Source organism: Salminus brasiliensis, chromosome 9, assembly GCF_030463535.1.
Source record: "Salminus brasiliensis chromosome 9, fSalBra1.hap2, whole genome shotgun sequence".
NCBI lineage: Eukaryota > Metazoa > Chordata > Actinopteri > Characiformes > Bryconidae > Salminus > Salminus brasiliensis.
Window position 1 is genome coordinate 27,493,886 of NC_132886.1, and position 26,861 is coordinate 27,520,746.

The 26,861-nt window shown below is 37.8% G+C and overlaps 1 protein-coding gene across 1 annotated transcript in view; it reads right to left on the bottom strand.

The window, feature by feature from the left end:
• The window catches only part of LOC140562764 (Fc receptor-like protein 5), a 42,227-nt gene extending 19,839 nt beyond the window's left edge, over positions 1–22,388 (bottom strand). The window contains exons 1-9 of the mRNA XM_072688624.1: positions 22,349–22,388; positions 21,698–21,970; positions 21,305–21,574; positions 13,077–13,168; positions 12,056–12,317; positions 10,298–10,357; positions 8,123–8,392; positions 4,903–4,983; positions 2,005–2,274 (exon numbers count right to left, since the gene is read on the bottom strand). Of these exons, the coding sequence (XP_072544725.1) occupies positions 2,005–2,274; positions 4,903–4,983; positions 8,123–8,392; positions 10,298–10,357; positions 12,056–12,317; positions 13,077–13,168; positions 21,305–21,574; positions 21,698–21,970; positions 22,349–22,388 (1,618 nt within the window). The remainder of the gene's footprint in view (positions 1–2,004; positions 2,275–4,902; positions 4,984–8,122; positions 8,393–10,297; positions 10,358–12,055; positions 12,318–13,076; positions 13,169–21,304; positions 21,575–21,697; positions 21,971–22,348) is intronic.
• Positions 22,389–26,861: the final 4,473 nt, after the last annotated feature.

Consider the following 26,861-nt stretch of genomic DNA (forward strand, 5'->3'; position numbering starts at 1 on the left):
GATCAAGGAGGTTTTATCTGAAATCAAGGAGAAATCATATATTAAATGATTACATAAATAATTACATTGCAGTTCACATAATAGTGGGGAAATGAAATACTGCATTTTTATTCGTATTAAATTTTAAAAATGACTGGCACTTCTGCAAAAGCTAATATTTGAAATATTTGCAGTCAATCGTGAGATGCAAACTCCGAATAATGAATAATCAGACAGTAAAGTTGAATTATGTTTTATTAATTTTAATAATTATTTTAAAATACTTGCTGGTGTAACTTTGTTTTTTCTGTTTCATAAGTGAAATATTACATCCTGGATAAAATGCCATCGAATCAATACTAGCCAATAAAGCAGATCTCTGTTAGATTTAGTAAGAAGCTCCAGAACAGTGTGAGACAGCAGTCAGTGAATCAGGAAGAAACACTAGTGAACTTAAAGCCAGTAGTAAACTATCTAATTCTCCACAGCTCTCTTTACCACTTCCATCTATCACTGATGGTTCTCCAGCTCAGGGGCGGAGCCAGACATTTTACACAACCAGGGCTTAGCCGAAATGTCCAAACCATACTTCCCCTGACTTACCCTGATGTCCTCTGAGTGATAAAGTAAACCTTCAAAAAAAACACACTGTATATGTACACACAAACACACACACACACACACACACACACACACACATTCACCTGCCAGTAGATGTTATTAGTTACACTTGTTTCTAAACCCATTACTCATTTTTTTCAGCTCCACTGATCATACAGGACGTTATGTAATAAAGTATGCAGAGAAACAGAAGAACTACAATCTGTAATTACAGAACTACAAAGTTCTCCTATATGATAAGCAGAGCTGATCAAATGGAAAAGGAGGTGTACCTACAGTTTTCTTATAAAAATACTGGACAAATAGTATATTCATATTCTATTATATTCAGGGCACGCGTCATAATTCAGTTTTTAAATACATATTTAAAAAAATATTCACATTTACACACAAACTATATTTTCAGTGTAATAGCAGGGTTTCACAGAGGTGCTACACTTGGTAGTAATGTAGAAGTTAACAGGAATGTATAAACAGAATGACTATTTACATTTGAGCAATGATTTTTAACATTTTAATATTACATAAGGTTAATTAAAATGTTATAATCATGTTACGTTTGTTAAGATTGCTTAAGTTAGTTTCAGTGAAGTAACTACAGTTATCTTTAGTAAAATGTATTACATTGTGATGTATTTTCACCTCCACTGTACAACCAGTAAACTTCCACTAACGTTAACCAGAGCTGTAGTCCAGGGGTTCTGACATCAGCCAGTGTCCCAGTGAGCGAACCTCTAATGTTTAATTCTGCTAAACAGGTCATTCACTCACTGCTGACTCATCTGAGTCAATTTTGAATGTTTTCATGCATTTTTTTATGATATTTCTCTTTTTCTTGTGTACTTTGTACAATCTGATCACACTGTTAATATTTGCTTGAGTGTTTTAAAAGTAAACTGCGTTTTAAATAAATAAAAAAATACAAAGAAAACAATGATTATCTGCACACTGTGTATATTTATAGGAACGGCCCCAGCAGAAGTAAAGATATTTGGGTAGCGCAGTAAATCCCAGTTCACACTTTTAAAATACTGACATGACAGACTGAATGCCCGACAATACAATTTTCTTGACCAACCACTAGAAAGTGATAATTTTCCAATTTTTAAAAAAAAACTTTTCACGAATCATCCTGGGTTTGAGTCCCATAAACCACAGCCCACCCACCCCTCAGGTGTTGCTGTGCGATAAAGTGGCTTAAAATGAGTTAGCATTTTAAAATAATGAGAAAGTTTGTTTAGGTATGAATTTTGGTATGTCCTGTAGATGTGCATAGCAGTAATGCAACCCCCACGTCCCCTCGGCGCTCAAAAACTGTACAGGATGATGTTTCTGCAGCAGTAAAGCACCTCTACACTTTTAACTGTTAATGGTAGAAATAATGTGGGAAGACGACACACTCACCTGATACAGTCAGTCTAACAGCAGCACTGATCTCTGAGTAGCTTGGCTCTGTTGACCGTCTTCCCTTACAGGTATAATCACCTTCATGAGATCCATCAGCATTAGAGATTTCATAGTTCTTCCTCCATTGAGCTTCACTGAGAGGATCATTATTCTTAAACCACTCGTAATTCCAGACTCCTCCACTTTCTATGTCACATGTGAGAGTGACTCTCTCTCTGATGAACACACGCTCAGCTGGCTGCACTTTCACTGTAGCCTTTGGTCTCTCTGTTCAAAGATCATAAAGACTTTAGAAAGGTAGAAACTCTGTGTGAAGGTGTTTCTCGTAAGAAGATCCAGATTTCAAAATCCTTCTGGAATAATTGATCAACATTTTTACTCTCATTCTGAAATGAAGTCGTTTGTAGAAAGAAAACAGAGATCATGACCAACCTCTTACTGTAATCGTGACTGGAGCACTGTAGTGTGAGACGTAGTCTCCTCTGAGTGCTATACACTGATACTCTGCTGTTCCTGTATCAGACGCTGTTATACTGAGTGTGTTGGTGTCTTTATATTCAGTCAGAGGATTTAACTGCTGAGAGACTTTGTACCACCTAAACCTCCATTCAGTGAGTGAGATCTGCAGATCACAGGTCAGAGTAAGTGTGTCTCCAGTGTAGACAGTGGTGTGAGGATCCACCCTCAGTGTTGGTTTGGGTTTTTCTGTGGAGATGAAATGATGAAGAGATCAGAGTTGATTCAGCTTTAGAATAGAAGCAGTAGTTTGATCAGGATAAGAACTTGCTGTGTTTTGGCAGAAAGATTACAGTAGTTGGACTTTCCTACAACGTTGCTGTAGATAAAGTGTCTTAAAATGAGTAAGCATTTTAAAATAATGAGACAGTCTCTCAGATCAAGGAGGTTTTATCTGAAATCAAGGAGAAATCATATATTAAATGATTACATAAATAATTACATTGCAGTTCACATAATAGTGGGGAAATGAAATACTGCATTTTTATTCGTATTAAATTTTAAAAATGACTGGCACTTCTGCAAAAGCTAATATTTGAAATATTTGCAGTCAATCGTGAGATGCAAACTCCGAATAATGAATAATCAGACAGTAAAGTTGAATTATGTTTTATTAATTTTAATAATTATTTTAAAATACTTGCTGGTGTAACTTTGTTTTTTCTGTTTCATAAGTGAAATATTACATCCTGGATAAAATGCCATCGAATCAATACTAGCCAATAAAGCAGATCTCTGTTAGATTTAGTAAGAAGCTCCAGAACAGTGTGAGACAGCAGTCAGTGAATCAGGAAGAAACACTAGTGAACTTAAAGCCAGTAGTAAACTATCTAATTCTCCACAGCTCTCTTTACCACTTCCATCTATCACTGATGGTTCTCCAGCTCAGGGGCGGAGCCAGACATTTTACACAACCAGGGCTTAGCCGAAATGTCCAAACCATACTTCCCCTGACTTACCCTGATGTCCTCTGAGTGATAAAGTAAACCTTCAAAAAAAACACACTGTATATGTACACACAAACACACACACACACACACACACACACACACATTCACCTGCCAGTAGATGTTATTAGTTACACTTGTTTCTAAACCCATTACTCATTTTTTTCAGCTCCACTGATCATACAGGACGTTATGTAATAAAGTATGCAGAGAAACAGAAGAACTACAATCTGTAATTACAGAACTACAAAGTTCTCCTATATGATAAGCAGAGCTGATCAAATGGAAAAGGAGGTGTACCTACAGTTTTCTTATAAAAATACTGGACAAATAGTATATTCATATTCTATTATATTCAGGGCACGCGTCATAATTCAGTTTTTAAATACATATTTAAAAAAATATTCACATTTACACACAAACTATATTTTCAGTGTAATAGCAGGGTTTCACAGAGGTGCTACACTTGGTAGTAATGTAGAAGTTAACAGGAATGTATAAACAGAATGACTATTTACATTTGAGCAATGATTTTTAACATTTTAATATTACATAAGGTTAATTAAAATGTTATAATCATGTTACGTTTGTTAAGATTGCTTAAGTTAGTTTCAGTGAAGTAACTACAGTTATCTTTAGTAAAATGTATTACATTGTGATGTATTTTCACCTCCACTGTACAACCAGTAAACTTCCACTAACGTTAACCAGAGCTGTAGTCCAGGGGTTCTGACATCAGCCAGTGTCCCAGTGAGCGAACCTCTAATGTTTAATTCTGCTAAACAGGTCATTCACTCACTGCTGACTCATCTGAGTCAATTTTGAATGTTTTCATGCATTTTTTTATGATATTTCTCTTTTTCTTGTGTACTTTGTACAATCTGATCACACTGTTAATATTTGCTTGAGTGTTTTAAAAGTAAACTGCGTTTTAAATAAATAAAAAAATACAAAGAAAACAATGATTATCTGCACACTGTGTATATTTATAGGAACGGCCCCAGCAGAAGTAAAGATATTTGGGTAGCGCAGTAAATCCCAGTTCACACTTTTAAAATACTGACATGACAGACTGAATGCCCGACAATACAATTTTCTTGACCAACCACTAGAAAGTGATAATTTTCCAATTTTTAAAAAAAAACTTTTCACGAATCATCCTGGGTTTGAGTCCCATAAACCACAGCCCACCCACCCCTCAGGTGTTGCTGTGCGATAAAGTGGCTTAAAATGAGTTAGCATTTTAAAATAATGAGAAAGTTTGTTTAGGTATGAATTTTGGTATGTCCTGTAGATGTGCATAGCAGTAATGCAACCCCCACGTCCCCTCGGCGCTCAAAAACTGTACAGGATGATGTTTCTGCAGCAGTAAAGCACCTCTACACTTTTAACTGTTAATGGTAGAAATAATGTGGGAAGACGACACACTCACCTGATACAGTCAGTCTAACAGCAGCACTGATCTCTGAGTAGCGTGGCTCTGTTGACCGTCTTCCCTTACAGGTATAATCACCTTCATAAGACCCATCAACATTAGAGATTTCATAGTTTTTCCTCCGTTGAGCTTCACTGAGAGGATCATTATTCTTAAACCACTCGTAACTCCAGACTCCTCCACTTTCTATGTCACATGTGAGAGTGACTCTCTCTCTGATGAACACACGCTCAGCTGGCTGCACTTTCACTGTAGCCTTTGGTCTCTCTGTTCAAAGATCATAAAGACTTTAGAAAGGTAGAAACTCTTTGTGAAGAAGGTGTTTCTCGTAAGAAGATCCAGAATTTAAAATCCTTCTGGAACAATTGATCAACATTTTTACTCTCATTCTGAAATGAAGTCGTTTGTAGAAAGAAAACAGAAATCATGACCAACCTCTTACTGTAATCGTGACTGGAGCACTGTAGTGTGAGTAGTAGTCTCCTCTGCCTGCTATACACTGATACTCTGCTGTTCCTGTATCAGACGCTGTTATACTGAGTGTGTTGGTGTCCTTATATTCAGTCATAGGTTTTAACTGCTGAGAGACTTTGTACCACGTAAACCTCCATCCAGTGAGTGAGATCTGCAGATCACAGGTCAGAGTAAGTGTGTCTCCAGTGTAGACAGTGGTGTGAGGATCCACCCTCAGTGTTGGTTTGGGTTTTTCTGTGGAGATGAAATGATGAAGAGATCAGAGCTGATTCAGCTTTAGAACAGAAGCAGTAGTTTGATCAGGATAAGAACTTGCTGTGTTTTGGCAGAAAGATTACAGTAGTTGGACTTTCCTACAATGTTGCTGTAGATAAAGTGTCTTAAAATGAGTTAGCATTTTAAAATAATGAGACAGTCTCTCAGATCAAGGAGGTTTTATCTGAAATCAAGGAGAAATCATGTCAGAACATGGAGAAAGCAACTCAAGGAGCAGTAGTTTAACATACTAAGAACATGCTGAGTTTTATGAGACATTGTGTTTCAGCATTTCACAGAAAGGTTACAGAGGCTCGACTTTCTGACAATGTTGCTGTGCAGTAACTTTTCTGAAAACATTGACTTTAAAATAATGAGACTGTCTATAAAATGATGACTCAGCAAATCAAGATACTGAGTTTTTTTTTTTCAAAATCGAGATCCGAGATTTTCTCATGGCAAGAATACGTCATTTCAAATCAGTGACAGTCTCTCAAAACAATGACTTAACGTTTCAGAATATTGAGAGAGCTTCTGGCAATAATGACTTTGTACCTCAAAATAATTACATTGCAGTTCACATAATAGTGGGGAAATGAAATACTGCATTTTTATTCTTATTAAATTTTAAAAACGACTGGCACTTCTGCAACGGCTAATATTTTAAATATTTGCAGTCATTTTTGAGATGCAAACTCCGAATAATCAGACAGTAAAGTTGAGTTACCTTTTATTAATTTTAATAATTATTTTTAAATACTTGCTGGTGTAACTTTGTTTTTCATTTTCACAAGTGAAATATTAAATCCTGGATAAAATGCCATCGAATCAATACCAGCCAATAAAGCGGATTTTTGTTAGATTCAGTAAGAAGCTCCAGAACAGTGTGAGACAGCAGTCAGTGAATCAGGAAAACACTAGTGAACTTAAAGCCAGTAGTAAACTATATAATTCTCCACAGCTCTCTTTACCACTTCCATCTATCACTGATGGTTCTCCAGCTCAGGGGCAGAGCCAGACATTTTACACAACCGGGGCTTAGCCCAAATGTCCAAACCACACTTCCTCTGACTTCCCCTGATGTCCTCTGACTCTTCTGTGTGATAAAGTAAACATTCAAGAAAACACACTATATATGTACATACACACACACACACACACACACACACACACACAAACACACACATTCACCTGCCAGTAGATGTTATTAGTTACACTTGTTTCTAAACCCATTACTCATTTTTTCAGATCCACTGATCATACAGGACGTTATGTAATAAAGTATGCAGAGAAACAGAAGAACTACAATCTCTAATTACAGAACTACAAAGTTCTCCTATTTGATGAGCAGAGCTGATCAAATGGAAAAGGAGGTGTACCTACAGTTTTCTTATAAAAATACTGGACAAATAGTATATTCAAATCTATTATATTCAGGGCAGGCTTCATAATTCAGTTTTTAAATACATATTTAATGAAATATTCACATTTACACACAAACTATATTTTCAGTGTACTAGTAGGGTTTCACAGAGGTGCTACACTTGGTAGTAATGTAGAAGTTAACAGGAATGTATAAACAGAATGATAATTTACATTTGGGCAATGATTTTTAACGTTTTAATATTACATAAGGTTCATTAAAATGTTATAATCATGTTACATTTGTTAAGATTGCTTAAGTTAGTTTCAGTGAAGTAACTACAGCTATCTTTTGTAAAATGTATTACATTGTGATATATTTTCACTTCCACTGCGCAACCAGTAAACTTCCTCTAACGTTAACCAGAGCTGTAGTCCAGGGGTTCTGACGTTAGCCAGTGTCCCAGTGAGCGAACCCCTAATGTTTAATTCTGCTAAACAGGTCATTCACTCACTGCTGACTCACCTGAGACATTTTAAAATGTTTTTATGCATTTTTATGATATTTCTCTTTTTCTTGTTTGCTTCGTACAATCTGATCACACTGTTCATATTTGCTTGAGTGTTTTAAAAGTAAACTGTGTTTTAAATAAGAAAATACAAAGAAAACAATGATTATCTGCACACAGTGTATATTTATAGAAAAAGCCCGAGCAGAAGTAAAGATATTTGGGTAGCGCAGTAAATCCCAGTTCACACTTTTAAAATACCGAGGTGACAGACTGAATGCCTGACAATACAATTTTCTTGACCAACCACTAGACAGTGATAATTTTCCAATTAAAAAAAAAAACTTTTCATGAATCATCCTGGGTTTGAGTCCCATAAACCACAGCCCACCCACCCCTCAGGTGTTGCTGTGTGATAAAGTGGCTTAAAATGAGTTAGCATTTTAAAATAATGAGAAAGTTTGTTTAGGTATGAATTTTGGTATGTCCTGTAGATGTGCATAGCAGTAATGCAACCCCTCCAAGACTGTACAGGATAATGTTTCTGAAGCAGTAAAGCACCTCTACTCTTTTAACTGTCAATGGTAGAAATAATGTGGGGAAAACGACACACTCACCTGATACAGTCAGTCTAACAGCAGCACTGATCTCTGAGTAGCGCGGCTCTGTTGACCGTCTTCCCTTACAGGTATAATCACCTTCATGAGACCCATCAACATCAGAGATTTCATAGTTCTTCCTCCATTGAGCTTCACTGAGAGGATCATTATTCTTAAACCACTCGTAATTCCAGACTCCTCCACTTTCTATGTCACATGTGAGAGTGACTCTCTCTCTGATGAACACACGCTCAGCTGGCTGCACTTTTACTGTAGCCTTTGGTCTCTCTGTTCAAAGATCATAAAGACTTTAGAAAGGTAGAAACTCTGTGTGAAGAAGGTGTTTCTCGTAAGAAGATCCAGATTTCAAAATCCTTCTGGAATAATTGATCAACATTTTTACTCTCATTCTGAAATGAAGTCGTTTGTAGAAAGAAAACAGAGATCATGACCAACCTCTTACTGTAATCCTGACTGGAGCACTGTAGTGTGAGAAGTAGTCTCCTCTGAGTGCTACACACTGATACTCTGCTGTTCCTGTATCAGACGCTGTTATACTGAGTGTGTTGGTGTCTTTATATTCAGTCAGAGGATTTAACTGCTGAGAGACTTTGTACCACCTAAACCTCCATCCAGTGAGTGAGCTCTGCAGATCACAGGTCAGAGTAAGTGTGTCTCCAATGTAGACAGTGGTGTGAGGATACACCCTCAGTGTTGGTTTGGGTATTTCTGTTGAGATGAAATGATGAAGAGATCAGAGCTGCTGAAACAGGAACATTAGCAGGTTTATCATTGTGTAGAACTTTGTGTCTAAAAAGATTTAGCAGTTGCATTTACTGTAACATTTGCTAAATGTTACAGTAGTCTGACTTTCCTACAGTGTGACTGTAAATCAGCCTATAGATGAATCAAATACCCAATTTCTGATTGAATAATCAGACAGAAAATTTCTAAAACTAATTTGAATAAGTTTGAATAAGTTGAATAAGCTTTTAAGTTTTTGTTATAATAATAATTTGCACATCTGCAACCAACAACCATTTATTCTGAGATCAGACTACATCTGCCTGGAAAAACACAGAGATGTAAATCCAGACAGGACTAAATTATCAGATGACCACTGAGTTCAGTGAAAAACAGGTAAATTAACCTGTAATATTTTCAGAGGACGACGGAATAAACACAGACATGTTCGATCCAGATGGTAATAAAATCACAGAGGAGCCCCCGTGAAAAAGAGAATTACCCCATTGGAAATGTAGTTCCAGCCAGACAGAGCTTAACAGTGATGTTCAGTGCTTTATCCAGGGTCTTGTTGATGTAAGTAGTTCATGTCAGTAGACAGTGTGTTCAGCTAAAATTCATCTTAACTAATGTGTCTAAAATATGTCTTCATTAGCTGAACTGTTTGCAGCACCTGAACTAAAGCTGAAAGTCTTCATGATTACTCCACGTTTCCAAACAGGCTTAAATTTCCTACATGCACGTTATCAGTGACATTAGCATGGTTACACTTTAGCATGGGTGAAGCATGCAGGGCATTACTGAGGTGCAGGCCTCAGTAAACTTTCAGCAGGTAAAGCTCTCAAAGTTAAAGTTTGCTCTAAGCTGAATCCACACAGTTTGATATTGACTGTAGATTTGAACTGACCAGTCACAGACTTTGTAGTGGAGTGTGTTCATCTACAGTGTTCGTCCAGCTGCTATATGCGTGACACGGTGAGCAAGTCCACCTGCTTGAAATGTGCAGTGCAGTCTGCAGTGGTGTTTAATGATGAGAGACGTTCTGTCTCTGATCAAAACTCTAAATCGCTCATCAGGCACATCAGTTTACTGAACCTTTCATTTTACTGTGTGTTGGTCAATCCAGTGAATGCTGGGAATAAATAATGGTGTAAATGTAACTATTTGATCGACCATTCCTTTAAAACAGTGCCGTTTTCTCAAGTCATCAGCATGTACAGGATGATAAATACATAGAAGCAGAATCAGAGACAGTGGTCTTGTCTGAAAAACAGCTTTTTAAACTCCTTACACAAAGAATTTAACCACAATAATCCCCAAGAATGGAGACAATACTAGAATCCATTCAGGAAAAATTAATAACCTATAAAGAGTTAAAAATAGACAGTTTTCCACAGTCAGACTAAAATGAAGTTGTTCATAAAAAAGAAAATAGAAATCATGACATACCTCTCACTGTAGTCTTGACAGTGGTGTGAGGATCCACCCTCTGTGTTGGTTTGGGTTTTTCTGTTGATATGAAATGATGAAGAGATCAGAGCTGATGTTACTTTTACAATATAAGCAGTAGGTGGTGATGGTCAGTATAAGCTGTGTGTGTAAAAAGCTGTGTGTCCTTCAGCAGTTATCAGAAAGATTACAGCAGGTTGATTTTCCTACAGTGTTTCTGTACAGTACAGTCTCTCACAATAATCACTAAGTGGAACTGATGATCTTTTATTTTCAGGATTAATTTTGTAATATAAACTTCACTAAAACATCATTTTCAATATTTAATTGGAGCAAAACCATTTCACCAATTGTTTGTGGACGCCCATTCAGCTACTTTAAGTTGCACTCATTGCTGACACAGATGTGCAAATGCACACACACACAGCGTGTCTAATCCTTGCCAATAGAATAGGACTCTCTGGAGCAAATGAACATGAACCTATTGGCACCATGCCTAATACCAGTCATGGGTTAGAGGGGTATAAAGCCCTCCAGCATCGAGCTGTGGAGCAGTGGAACTGTGTTCTCTGGACTGATGGTGCTCCATCCAAAACTACTGGGATGAGTTGGGGATGAGGAGGGGTGGTGATTATCCATCCAACATCCTGCACTCACTAACGCTCCTGTCACTGAATGCAGTCAAACCCTCCAAAATCTAGCAGAATTGTGTTTGCGTGCGCAACTATATATGCTGCTGTATTTATGTGTTACTGTGTGTGTCGCTGTGTATCTATGTGCATGCTGCTGTGTGGTTCTGTGTAAGTGTGCCACTTTGTGTATATACAAAGGTGTATGTGTGTGTGTTTGTGTGTCGCTATGGTGTGTGTGCTGCTGTGTTTGTGTGTGCATACCAGTTTGTACGTGTGTTTGTGTGTGTGTGTGTGCCTCTGTATATGTGTGCTGTTTGTGTGCGCAACTGTATTTGCCAGTGTGTGTGTGCCGCTTTATGTGTATGTGAATGGTGTTTGTGTGTGCTGCTGTGAGTGTGCCACTGTGTGTGTGTTTGTGTATGTGTATGAGGTTCCCATTTTGTGATTGTGATTCTGTGTGTGTGTGTGTGTGTGTGTGTGTGTGTATACAGTTATGTGTGTTTCAGTGTGCTGCTGTGAGTGCATGTGTGCTGCTATGTGTGTTCTACTGTGAGTGAAGCTGTGTGTGTGTGTGTGTGTGCCTGCTGTGTGCTTGCATGCTGCTGTGTGTATTCCAATATGTGTGTGTATGTGTGTGTGTGCGCATGCTGATGTGTTTTCTTTGTGTTCGCTGCTGTGAGTAAGCTACTGTGTGTGTGTGTGTGTGTGTGTGTGTGAGAGAGAGAGAGAGAGAGACAGAGAATCCACATAAAGTAGATCTCTTCAGGATGTTTCCTGATGATCTTTTCCTACTGAAAAGACTTCAGTAAAGTTGATGAAGTTTGCTGATGTCATGCAAAAGCCCTGTATCTCCGTTTTCAGTTTTTCACTTTCTGATATAATTGGACTCTGGCAGCCTTCCAATGTCCCTAATAAACTGTCAAGCAGAATGTTTTTTTTGTTTTTTGTTTTTTTTTTACATTGACTTCACCTAAGAAGTCCTTTCTTTTCCTGTAAAGCTGCTTTTTTGGAGATATGAGTTTTTTGCACAGCAAACATATATAGAGTATATTTACACCATATTATCATATTTTTTTATTAACAAACATTCTATAATCAAGACAAGAAAGCAGAAAAAATGACGAACCTCTTACTGTAATCTTGACTCGATTACTGGGGTATGAGTCATATGATCCTCTGAATGCTTGACACTGATACTCTGTTGTTCCTGAATCAGACGCTGTTATACTGAGTGTGTTGGGGCCTAACTCTCTCAGACATTCTAACTGCTGAGAGACTTTGAACCATGTAAACTTCCATCCAGCGAGTGAGCTCTGCAGATCACAGGTCAGAGTAAGTGTGTCTCCAGTGTAGACAGTGGTGTGAGGATACACCCTCAGTGTTGGTTTGGGTTTTTCTGTTGATATGAAATGATGAAGAGATCAAAGCTGATTTTACTTTTACAATATAAACAGTAGTTTATCAGGATAAGATCAGACTTTGTTGCTTAATGAACTGAATATTTCTGTATTCTAGAAATATAGAAATATGCTGGCATTGTAATATTTTGTACAGTGTCAGCATACATTTTAAGCTCACAGGTCTGTAATGTACAACATGTGTGAAAACACACACAATCGTATATTAGTAAAAATGTAGTAAAATATGTGTATAATAAACTATACAGTGGATTGGGGGAAGTTGTACAGGTAAATCTACATGAATGTAAATGAAGCAATCCAGTGAAAGCAGATGTAGCTGCTCACCTTGAGCTTGTCCACAGTAGAGTACAGTCAGCACTACAGTATGGAAAGAAACAGAGGACATGATGCATTAGTGTGAAGGATTAGCTGTTCTCAGTTAAAGAGCCGGTTACAGTCGGAGATGGCTGTTTGATTTAAGATTGAAATGTGTGTCTTGTCTATGAAATTGTACACAACACTGCTCCTCCACCTCTTAAACATTTTATTATACAGAAGATAAACACATCTCAGGCTACTAAAACACGAGCAGACTGTGATCTTCCTTACAGAAGAAGCTGCTTTTAGCCAATCAGCACTTTCTATTAAATCACAAGAATGGAGTTCAGTCCCACTCTGTAGAAAACATCTGCACTGCACTGTTCACCAGCACCTCTGCCCTGTTTACCACCACTGTACACTGTTAACCTTCACCACTGCTACATCTGAACTGTTCACAACCACCACTGATAGAACTGCACTGTCCTCCATCACTGCACTGCCCACTGCTACAGCTACATCTGCACAGTTCACCATGAACAACATCCACAATGTTGACTACAACCACTGTACTGATCCAGCTGTACTGTTCCCTACAGCTGTGACCCTCTTCACCAGCACCACTGCTAGAAATGGACTCTTCACCACCTCTACTTCTGTCACTGTCACAGGATCAGACACTTGAAATACAGCACTGTGATGATGTGTATAACCAGCTCACAGTAAGAGGGGTTACACTTTAGAGACAGCTGGAAGCTGCTGGGTCATTTTCTTTGGTCATTTCCACATTAGAAGTTGATCAGATGCTGGATTAGTGTTTGGATTACTGTAAACACCCAGCTGATGGCTAATCTCCCTCTTATAGTACAACAGAATGCTGATCAGAATAAAAACCTGTAAATTGTGTTTCATCAGAATCTGGTCTAGAGACGACACTGACATCTCTCTCCACAACCCATGTCCACATGCGTCAAAACCATCCCATCAGTTTTGATTACCACCCTCAACCATTACCCATGTGCCCAATCACCCTCCCCATGCACATCAACCGTATTACCATTTTAAATTACCTTATTGTGTCTGAAAATAGACATTAATTTATCATTATTTTTAACTGTTATTCTAATCTCTGTTCATGGTGGATCCATATGAGAACATTGTATAAATATAATTTACTTCAGAACTGTAAATATTAACCCTTACACTTCCTCATTCATTTCTCACCTGTCAAACTAAAGTACAAGGTAGAAAGTACAAAGGTAAGGTAAATGGTAAATTAATTCATCTTAATGTTATTAATTATCATCTTATTATTAACTGTTTTTAATCTTACCTGACAATAAATTGATTAGTCTTTCTGGTTAGTCGCTACTTTGTGAGGGAATTCATATGGTACTGTAGTTACAGCGGTTTTGGGAAATGCTCAATAACAAGAAATTCATGGTTTCAAACACATTATTTAATTTTATGATTATAAATAACTATTATTAATATTATTATTGTTGTTTCCCTTAAAATGAAGGGAACATTGTAAATAGGTTCACATTGTCTAAAAACTTTGCCATGCTCTAAAGCAAAATATGATTAATTTAAATCTAAGAAAATAAAACATTAAATGTCTTGTGTGTAAAAGTAATGACTCATTACCAACACTATGATAAATATGTACAACGTATACAGTAAATATTTTACATCTTAAATGTGTTATATCTATAAGTTAAATGTATAGAATATATCTAAAATATAATAAAATGTGTTTATAACTTTTTTCCAATTGAGAATGTATTACGTAATATTTACTTAATTAGAAAATCAACCAAATGTGTAATTTTACTTTGGCATGAGACACACACACACACACACACACACACACACACACACACACACTATATGGACAAAAGTATTAGGATACCTTCTCATTCATTGTTCTTTTTTTTAGAAATACAGGGTATTAAAAAGGTTTTTGTTGGAGTAACTGTCTTTACTCTTCCAGGGAAAGCTTTCTACTATGTTTTGGAACATTGCTATGAGGATTTAATTGCATTTGGCAAAAATAAGGTTAGGATGTTGAATGATCATCACCCCACCTCAGCTCCAACTCATCCCAAAAGTACTGGATGGAGAACCATCATTCCGGAGAACACAGGTCTATTGCTCCACAGCTCAGTGCTGGGGGGCTTTACACCCCGCTAGCTTACACCTGGCATGAGGCATGGTGCCAATGGACAGCTGTCGGTGCAAAAGTATTTATTAGAATGCATTATATATAAACATATATATCATGTCCATTTCCACTGACCTCTGGCAAATTATAAATCTAACACCTGTGGTACCTGTAGTAGCCTTGAGCATCTCATAACCAGTTACAGATAAAGCTCATAAAACCTATCAAACCTCAAATGTAAAAAGTGTAAGATGAGAAGAAGAGCTGGAGCTCCCATAGCTGCACTGATCCTTGTCTGACTGCATTTAAACAAATTCATACAGCAGCAGCTCTGACTCTAATGAAGATATAAAGAAAAGAGTTACTCACAGAGCAGCACAGAGAGTGGACTGACCTCCATACTGTCCCACTGACCACTGACTGACTGACTGAGAAAGAGAGAGAGCGAGAGAAAAAGAGAGAGAGCACACCCACATTTTAGCTCCTCTCTCTTGTGACATCACCTATCTTTCAGTAGAATAATTTACAGAAATGACTGAATATTAAGCTTTAAGACTAAAAAATGATTAATTTCACTAAAATATTAAAAGTTTTCATTTTAAATGGATTTTTAATAAATCATCAAATTTCCATCATAATTCACTCATTAAGATTTAAACTCAGTTGTTTAAAGTGGTCTGATGTGTGTGTGTGTGTGTGTGGGGGGGGGTGCTTTGTAGAAATCCTGACGTACTAAATATTCTGTACAGTGGTGGTGAAGGGAGACAGGGATCATCAGTAAACATCGTGTTCATAGAGTTCAAATTCAAACTGATTATTGGATTCATTTTAAACTGGCAGCTTCATTTACTGTCCATTAATCTGAGAGTTCAGCACAAGATGGACAGAACACACGGATTCTGAAGCCCAATGGGAAAAGAGCTGAGAGTGATACAAAGCCTGAACACTACCAGTACAGCTTACATAGTTGTGCTCCTGTTTACTTCAATAAGAGTTTTACTGGCTGGAGTTGGGATTAGAGTTGGGACTAGAACTGGACCAATCAGTAAACACTTACGTTCACCACTAATTCTTCCTTTAGGCTGGTAGGAGACACTGCTAGTGCTAATCATGTAATGCTGTGAGTAGATCATTTGACCTTTTTTCTAGTTTAGCTCCTCAGTAGAGAAGGACGTCATCACCACAGTCAGTCTGGGACAAAAGACAAACCACAAACACCTCAATAGCTGCTCTCTATCTAGGTGAAAATAGCCCTGGATGTGGAAATGTGAAGGTGAGATGGTTCCCACAGTTTGTACCTGTGTTTCTGTCTGTCTTTGTGATAAGCCTGCCCCAAACACAGCTTCTGAATTAAAATGTTCTAGCTAATCATATTGATATTAAACACTTATCCCCCACATCCCAACAGACTAACCCTCAGTGTCGCCTATAGACCTTCCTTTAAGCAGGACTTCCATATTGTCACTATAAAGAAACACTCAGTTCTATTTCTATATAATTAAATTTAACATTAGTCTGAGTATATGAAGCTTCATGGGAGCAACAGAGCACAAACACACCACAATATAATTAGACTATGAGTTAATATTTAAAACAGGATGTGATATTGGGACTTATTTGTTATTTAAACATCAGCGTGTCTTTACCACTGTTTCACTAAACCACACATTAGACCACAAGACTCAAAATAACACTCTGCCCTCAGCTCTCTGTCTACTCTCTCTGTCTATATAGGTTAAAACGCTCTATGCTGGACACAGAGTGGACTGATAAAGTTCACCAACATCCTACTTAAAGCTATAAAGAGTGAGAAGCTCTCTTAGTGTTTATCTGTGTTTCAGAGTGTTATTCACTATCCACTGCTGATCAGCTAATAACCGAGTGTATTCTAAACACTTTACTAAGGCAGTACATGTTGCATTAAACAGCACATTTCTCTTTATTTGATTAATCTCTGTTCACTTGATTCATAGATCATTTACATGTGAGCCTCACTACTGTCAATCAGTCACCGGACCTCAACCCAACTGAGCATGCTTTTCACTAACTGAAGACAAAACTGAAGGAAGAAAGACCCCCAAACAAGCAGCAACTGAAGGTGTCTGCAGTTTAAGCCTGAAAAAACAACTCAAAGGAAGAAGCCCTTTGGTGCTGTCCATGAGTTCCAGACCTCCTGCAGTCTTATTTTATGTTAAAAACACTCCTGATATTAATACATTATGCTAGTTTGGCCAATTACTTTTGATTCGGTAAAAATGGAGGCCTAAACATTATGGTACTGATGTTTGAAAATCGGCATAAGCTTTGTTCACACTTCAGGTAAAAGTGACCTCACATTTTTCTTAGGTGATACAAGTTTGTGTGAACAACAACAAACACAACCAGAGATTTTTAGGTCTGATTTGGGCTGTTTTCATATTTTCTGCTTTAACTATCCCTGCTTTTCATCACTGAAGGATAAATTATGTCAGTCTGGCTTTTGATTATTGTTACAGATGGTGACTATAACTTGTAATTAAGGTTGAGTAGTAATATATGTAAGTACATTAAAAACAGGGTGATTACTAGCAATGATAACACTACAGTAGCGGTGTCAAACATATGTTCTGGCCCAACAAAAAAATCTGAATCTCTGTTCTCAATGGGGACCATTCAGTTAAGCTCAGTGAAACTCCTCAGCAGATCCAATCACAATCTCTGTTCTTACTGGGTGGAACCAATCAGAATCTTCATTCTAAATCCATTGCACAACCACTTGGTGTGTGTTTACATGATATTGTACTGTTGAAACACCGAATTGTGTCCAAGCATCGCGCAGCTAAAGGTTTGAGGTTTAAAAATTGTGACAACTTGGTTAAAAGCAGTAAAAAAGAAATGTGAGGATGTGAGCAGCTTTGTCAAGGGTCAAATTATTATGGCTACACAACTGGGTCAGAGCATCTCCAAAACCTCAGGCATGTCTTGTGGGATGGTAACGGAATACAACGGTCAGTACCTGCTAAAAGTGGCTCAAGCAATGAACCACGTGTGAACCGGTGAGAGGAACATGGGCATCAAAGACTCCATGGAAGACCCACCTCATAGTTTACAAGCTTTACAGGATCTGCTACTACTGTCTTGGTGCCAAATACCACAGCAGGCCTTCAGAGTTCTTGCCTTGATGGTCAGATCTGTTGTGGTGACACAAGGGGGGCTTCTTAAGCAGGTGGTATTAATGATATAGCTGATCGGTGTATGTTATAACTCATTTTGCCCCGTTAAATGAACAGTTTTAAGAAATCATTGAAATCCCAATATCGCCATGATATGTATGTCCACGATAAGTGTAAAATAAACTTCAAGCCACAGCTGCGTATTGCTTCTGCATTTGTGATCAACTACCATGGATATACATGATTGATACATGTGTGTCTGCTGTGTAACCTCCTGTCACAACCAGCTGTTTTTTTACAGATAGACAACATATCAGTGATCATTATTTATGTTCACTAAACCACAGTTTCATTAATCAGCACTTGAAGAAAGTCAAACCATGTTTATGAATAAAGAACAGAATATGAGAGCTGTTGTAATGAGATACAAATATTTATTTATGATCATTAGAGACATCATCAAACAACAGGCAAGTATTAAATTGTGCAGCTCTGTGAAAGTTAGTTAAATACAACTAATTATAAGCTTTTTTATTATATATTTTTAAGGACAAAGCTTTTTGAACATAAACATGACATTCAAGTCCATGTTTAAACTTCTAACTACAACTGTACATTGATTTTCAGCTTGCACTATGACCACAGAGCTAGAGGCCCTTGTCCGCTATCATGGATATAAATGATTTATAAAAAATGTGTATTTCATTAAGACTTAACTCGATTATAAATCTAAACACATGGTTTATAATATATTAAGAATGAGAAATTCAGTATTTAAAAAGGACCACTAGTTAATGAATAATAAGTCTAAGTTTGGTAAGTTTGGTTAGTCATAAAGAAAGGTAAAAAGATCAAACTAACTACAAACAAACCAAAAACATTAACCTTTAAAACGACAGAAGAAAAATATAATCATCATTACAGAAAATAACAAAAGAATGACTGATTTGAAAGAAATTACTGAAAATGATCATATTTGTGTATGTTCCCATCATTATCATAGATTTTATACTAATGTGTTAATAATCAAGCTGAATATTAGTTTGTGTATAATATTGATTGTCCTGTTGGAGAAATTAGACCTTTATACTTTTTTTTTTTTTTTTTATCTATAACTTTAGATAATGAACATAAACAACACCAGATCACTCACTGAACTTAACATTCAGAACACGTCTGATTATTCCTCAACTCTGGAGTCAGTGCTGCATTTCAATGGTTCAGATCAGTGTAAAATACCAGCACAACAACTATTACTAAAATAATGAAAATACTGTATTAAAGATAATTCACACAAATGTAAATATACTCAGATGTTGCCCTCTTCTGTCTGCATTCCTCAAAGCTTCAATCAGGGTCACAGCAACAAGTCAGGGCTTCTTCAGGGACCTGTGAAAGAAAAAATATTTATTAAATTATTAAACATTAATCATGATCGTTTGGAGCTACGTTTTAGTGCTGCCTCAGGACTCGGACACCTTGCGATAATTGAAGAAAACAAAAATTCAAAAGCATGTCAAAAATATTTTATAGGAGAATGTAAGAGCAGCTAGTCCATGAGCTCAAGCTGAAGAGATGTTGGATGATGTTGGAAGACAGTGACCCAATCACAGAAGTAAATCAACTCATTAATGGTTGAAACAGGAGAAGATTTGTGTTTAGGAATGGACAAGTCAGTGTCCTGACTTCAGAAATATGGATCATGTGAAACACATTTGCTGGGAGGAATGACCTAAAATTCCTCCTTAGTGATGTACAAACTGTGCAACTGAAGGGAAATGTGTGTTGAAGATAACTGCTGCTAAAGAGTCATCAACAGGTTTTTAACTTTTTCTAGCCTGCAGTGGGAAGGTTTACTCATTGTGTTCAATAAAAGACATGTAGGAAGTTCTTACCTTTACTGTGTTGATTGACGTTTTTCAGAATTTCACAATAGGTCACACCACTTAGTTGTGTTACTGGATCATCTAACACAAAAAAAAACACAGATGCAGTTCTTACCATTTCATCAGAGTTTCCTCTTAGAAGCACAACATTGATGAGATGGGATGACGCTTAACACTGCAGTTAACACTGCTGTAATTGTGATCACTGCGTATTCCAGAGCAATTCAGATCTGATCATGAAATGGGTTAACTAGGGTAACAGTAAATGCTGGAGGGTTTGTTGGTAATATAAAGTCTGCAGCGGTGTTTAATGCTGAAAGAGATTCTGGCTCTGATTGCTGTGCTACTGATCTCCAGCAGGGGGAGATAGAGACACAGTGAGAGTGGAATGATACACACTGCACTCAGATATACACTGCTTTACCCTCCTCTAAAATGGCTAAAACTAAAGACGCTAAAGTGTATTAGTTACTTTCATAGTGGTGTAAATACAGAATAGTGGTCAGATGTTATAACGTGTCCCTCTGCTGGCCTCAGGTTGAAGGCTCTGTGCTCCAGGGCTCATTAGGACTGCTGATAAGCCTCTGTGTTTGGGCTGCTCTTTGTGTTTCTACTGAGTTCTGAGTATTTGTGGATCTTTTGTTGTTTATTCTGGCTTTGACCTGTTGCATGTCTGACACACACACACAGACTTAGCCACTAACACTGACAGGCTTTCTATAAATGGTAACTGGGCCTAGATAAAATATTCACCAAAAGAGTAACAGAAAAAAACCCTAAAACTCACTCTGATAGAACACAGCACAGGTAAAACACATAAAATTTAAATCTGAGAAAAAATGAGACAATACTAGAAACTATTCTGGAAAAAGTAATAATTCATACAGAAATAAAAATAGACAGTTTTTACAGTCTGTCTAAAATGAAGATGTTTACAAAAACTAAACAGAAAATCATCACCAACCTTTTACTGTAGTCTTAACAGTGCTGTAAGGATCCTCCCTCTGTGTTGTTTTAGGTTTTTCTGTTGATAGAAAATGAGGAAGATTTATTTATTTATTTATTTATTTATACATATAAACACAGACATGCTTAGAAGCATTGTGGAAGCTTGAACAGGGAACAGGACAGAAAGCCGTTCATTGCTGCAGGTGTTAACTGTGACCCAGGCAATCAACAGAATTCCGTTTGTGTGTGTGTGTGTGTGTGTGTGTGTGTGTGTGTGTGTGTGTGTGGTTTAAAGAGTCACTACAATGTCAAGTCTGTTACATAAGCATTTTAAAGTAATGAGAAAGTATCTCTAGATATGAATTTTGGGAAGTCCTGTAGACGTGCATAGCAGTCCACCCCACAGCACTCCAGGACTGTACATGATAATGTTTCTGCAGCAGTAAAGCATCTCTACTCTTTTAACTGTTAATGGTAGAAATAATGTGGGGAAGACGACACGCTCACCTGATACAGTCAGTCTAACAGCAGCACTGATCTCTGAGTAGTGCGGCTCTGTTGACCGTCTTCCCTTACAGGTATAATCACCTTCATGAGACCCATCAACATTAGAGATTTCATAGTTCTTCCTCCATTGAGCTTCACTGAGAGGATCATTATTCTTAAACCACTCGTAACTCCAGTCTCCTCCACTTTCTATGTCACATGTGAGAGTGACTCTCTCTCTGATGAACACACGCTCAGCTGGCTGCACTTTCACTGTAGGCTTTGGTCTCTCTGTTCAAAGATCATAAAGACTTTAGAAAGGTAGAAAAATCTTTCTGGAATAATTGATCAACATTTTTACTCTCATTCTGAAATGAAGTCGTTTGTAGAAAGAAAACAGAAATCATGACCAACCTCTTACTGTAATCTTGACTGGAGCACTGTAGTGTGAGACGTAGTCTCCTCTGAGTGCTACACACTGATACTCTGCTGTTCCTGTATCAGACACTGTTATACTGAGTGTGTTGGTGTCTTTATATTCAGTCAGAGGATTTAACTGCTGAGAGACTTTGTACCACCTAAACCTCCATCCAGTGAGTGAGATCTGCAGATCACAGGTCAGAGTAAGTGTGTCTCCAGTGTAGACAGTGGTGTGAGGATCCACCCTCAGTGTTGGTGTGGGTATTTCTGTTGAGATGAAATGATGAAGAGATCAGTGCTTCTGAAACAGGAACATTAGCAGGTTTATCATTTTGTAAAAATTTGTGTTAAAAACGTTTCTGATTCTGAATTCAGCAGAAATGTTACAGTAGTCTGACTTTCCTACAGTGTGACTGTAAATCAGCCTATACATGATTTTAAACAGACAGTAAATTTCTACAACAAATTTGAATAGTCTGCTTTTTACGTTTAATAATAATAATAATAATTTTGCGCATCTGCAACCAAAAAAACTTTTATTCTGAGATCAGACTACATCTGCCTGGAAAAACACAGAGATGTAAATCCAGACAGGACTAAATTATCAGATGATCACTGAGTTCAGTGAAAAACAGGTAAATTAACCTGTAATATTTTCAGAGGACGACGGAATAAACACAGACATGTTCGATCCAGATGGTAATAAAATCACAGAGGAGCCCCCGTGAAAAAGAGAATTACCCCAATGGAAATGTAGTCCCAGCCAGACAGAGCTTAACAGTGATGTTCAGTGCTTTATCCAGGGTCTTGTTGATGTAAGTAGTTCATGTCAGTAGACAGTGTGTTCAGCTAAAATTCATCTTAACTAATGTGTCTAAAATATGTCTTCATTAGCTGAACTGTTTGCAGCACCTGAACTAAAGCTGAAAGTCTTCATGATTACTCCACGTTTCTAAACAGGCTTAAATTTCCTACAAGCTTGTTATCAGTGACATTAGCATGGTTACACTTCCTGTGTTGTGTCACGTTGGGTGAAGTATGCAGAGCTTTACTGAGGTGCAGGCCTCAGTAAACTTTCAGCAGCTAAAGCTCTCAAAGTTAAAGTTTGCTCGGAGCTGAATCCACACAGTTTGATATTGACTGTAGATTTGAACTGACCAGTCACAGACATTGTAGTGGAGTGTGTTCATCTACAGTGTTCGTCCAGCTGCTATATGAGTGACACGGTGAGCAAGTCCACCTGCTTGAAATGTGCAGTGCGGTCTGCAGTGGTGTTTAATGCTGAGAGACGTTCTGTCTCTGATCAAAACTCTAAATCTCTCATCAGGCACATCAGTTTACTGAACTTTACATTTTACTGTGTGTTGGTCAATCCAGTGAATGCTGGGAATAAATAATGGTGTAATTGTAACTGTTTGATCGACCATTCCTTTAAAACAGTGCAGTCATCAGCAAGTACAGGATGATAAATACATAGAAGCAGAAGCAGAGACAGTGGTCTTGCCTAAAAAACAGCTTTTTAAACTCTTACACAAAGAATTTAACCACAGTAATCCCCAAAAATGGAGATAATACTAGAATCCATTCAGGAAAAATTAATAACGTATATAGAGTTAAAAATAGACATTTGTCCACAGTCAGTCTAAAATGAAGTTGTTCATAAAAAAGAAAATAGAAATCATGACATACCTCTCACTGTAGTCTTGACAGTGGTGTGAGAATACACCCTCCGTGTTGGTTTGGGTTTTTTTGTTGATATGAAATGATGACGAGATCAGAGCTGATGTTACTTTTACAATATAAGCAGTAGATGATGATGGTCAGTATAAGCTGTGTGTGTAAAAAGCTGTGTGTCTTTCAGCAGTTATCAGAAAGATTACAGCAGCTTGATTTTCCTACAGTGTTTCTGTACAATACAGTCTCTCACAATAATCACTAAGTGGAACTGATGATCTTTTATTTTCAGGATTATTTTTGTAATATGAACTTCACTAAAACATAATTTTCAATATTTAATTGGAGCAAAACCATTTCACCAATTGTTTGTCAGGTACTTTAAGTTGCACTCATTGCTGACACAGATGTGCAAATGCACACACATAGCTTGTCTAATCCCTGCCAATAGAATAGGACTCTCTGGAGCAAATGAACATGAACCTTTTGGCACCATGCCTAATACCAGTCATGGGCTAGAGGGGTATAAAGCCCCCCTGCATTGAGCTGTGGAGCAGTGGAACTGTGTTCTCTGGACTGATGGTGCTCCATCCAAAATTTGGGATGAGTTGGGAATGAAAAGGGGTGGTGATCATTCATCCAACATCCTGCACTCACTAATGCTCCTGTCACTGAATGCAATCAAATCCTCCACAATCTAGCAGAAAGTCTTCTCTGGACAGTAGAGGCAGTTCAAAACAAAAGCAGGATAAACTCTTTGTAATACCCTGGATTTTGCAAGAAACAATGAATGTGCAGGTGCCCCAATACTTTTGTCTATATGAAGTATAATATGGACAAAAGTATTTGGACCCTGATGTATTTTTCTATAATATGTACACATATACAGGCATGCTCAGAAACATAGTGGAGGCTTTTACAGGGAACTTTTGTCTGCAGTTATGACAGAATCACTAAAGACCAGTGAATCTCGCTGCAGCAAGAAGTAAACTAAGGCCTGCCGCACTGCCTCATGTGTCAGTGTATGTGTGTGTCCTTGTGTCCACCACTGATAGAACTGTGAGTGTGTCCACCACTGTGTGGGTGCTGCTGTGTAAGCAACTGGATGTGTGCTTACTGGTGTGTGTGCATAGCAGTGTGTGTGTGCCGCTTTGTATGTGTGCCGTTATTTGTGTGTGTGTGTGTGCGCAACTGTAGGTGCTGCAATGTGTGTCTGTGTGCATGCTTCTGTGTGGTTGGGTGTAAGTGTGCCACTGTGTGTGTATACAGGGGTGTGTGGGCACCGTATTTGCCAATGAATGAATGTTTGTCACTGTATGTGCTGTATGCTACTATACATGCCATTGTGTTTGTATGTGCATGCTGCTGTGAGTGTGTGTGTGTGTGTGTGTGAGGTTACCACTGTGTTTTTGATTCTTTGTGTGTGTATACAGGGATTTGTGTTTCACAGGATTGACTTCCTCTGAAAAGTCTCCTGTAAAGCAGATATTTTGGAGATATTCACAACCACCACTGATAGAACTGCACTGCCCACCATCACTGCACTGCCCACTGCTACAGCTACATCTGCACAGTTCACCATGAACAATTTCCACAATGTTGACTACAACCACTGTACTCATCCAGCTGTACTGTTCCCTACAGCTGTGACCCTCTTCACCACCACCACTGCTAGAAATGGACTCTTCACCACCTCTACTTCTATCACTAGCACAGGATCAGACACTTGAAATACAGCACTGTGATGATATGTATAACCAGCTCACAGTAAGAGGGGTTACACTGTAGAGACTGCTGGAAGCTGCTGGGTCCTTTTCTTTGGTCATTTCCACATTAGAAGTTGATCAGATGCTGGATTAGTGCTTGGATTACTGTAAACACAGCTGATGGACAGCTTTTCCACTCACAGTACAATAGGATGCTGATCAGAATAAAAATCTCTAAATTGTGCTTCAACAGAATCGGGTCTAGTGACGACCCTAACATCTCTAACACTGTTCAGCACTATTACTCATATTCTATCACCCTCCCCATGCACATCTCAGTATTACCGTTTTAAATGACCTTACTGTGTCTAATAATAGCTATTAATTTTAACTGTTTTTCACGGTGGATCCATATATTGTAATGTGGTGTTCACCTACAGCAGGGTTTGAACCCAGGCCGCCATGTTGGCGGGCCAGCGCGCTACTGAATGAGCTACCACGATCACGTGACTAACGGCCCCAAGTGCAGAGTCCTTAATCTCAAAGTCACCCAGGACTCAAACCCTGGCCGCCACATCGCAAGACCACCAATCTGCCGCTTCACCAAAGCGGCAGTTATGAAAGTGAACAACAAATTAAAATTAAAAGGGGTGGATTTAATAAACAAAGAAGACGTCGCGTCTTACGCGAAAAAAGGCGGGAAAACAAACAAAGGATGCCAGGGGAGAATGCTGGCTGCCTCGCAAAGCTTGATGAAAAATGGAAACTAAGGGCAAAAGGATTCCACCAGAGTCAAAGATCCAGCAGTGGGGTGACTGGATCTGTGTGCTGATATAGCCTTTTCCCAGGTGTTTTGAGTTGGTCTTAATTACCGGCTGATGTGACACGGAGCCTCCCCCTGGTGGCAGGCAGAGGCCTTGCCCTAGAGCTACCCCGTACATATATTCAAACTGAGAAAACTGCAAGTTGGCAGAGAAAAGAAAATATGGGTAAAGTACGAGGTATAAAGTACAAAGGTAAGGATGTTCAATTAATTCATTTTAATGTTACTAATTATCATCTTATATTTACTGTTTTTATTGTTATCTCACAATAAATAGATTTTTTAACAAAGATGGCTTTGTTACGGCTGTGTGTTTGTGTGTGTGTGTGTGCGTGTGTGCGTACAAGCGTTTGATTATATTAATTTGAAATATGACGCAGAATTGTGAAATCTAGTTACATTCACATTTTCTACTCAGCCTAAGTTTTTTAACTCTGCAATGTAGCCGTTTGTACTCAACAGGAACAGATAAGGAAGATTGGGTTAGTCGCTACTTTGCGAGCGAGTTCACATAGTACTTTAGTTACAGCGGTTTTGGGAAGCACTTATTAACAAGACATTTGTAGTATCAAACACATTTTAGAATCATACGACTATTATTGTTATTATTATTATGTCATGGTAATTCAGAGGGACTGTTTATTAGCTTTAAAATGAAAAACTGTAAAAACGTTTACACTGTCTACAAAGAAAACGTTGGTACTCTAAAACATAATTACTGTTTATTTGATTCATTTTACAAATGAAAAAAAACATAAAATGTGTTGTATGTAAATGTAATGACTCATTACTTACACTATGATAAATATGAAACATATATACAGTAAATATTTTACATTTTAAATGAAAATTACATAAATGACATACAAATTCAATTACATAAAAATGAAAATATTTATTGAGTCTAAAACGTGTTCCTAACTTTATTTTCTGTAGAGAATGTATTACTTATTGA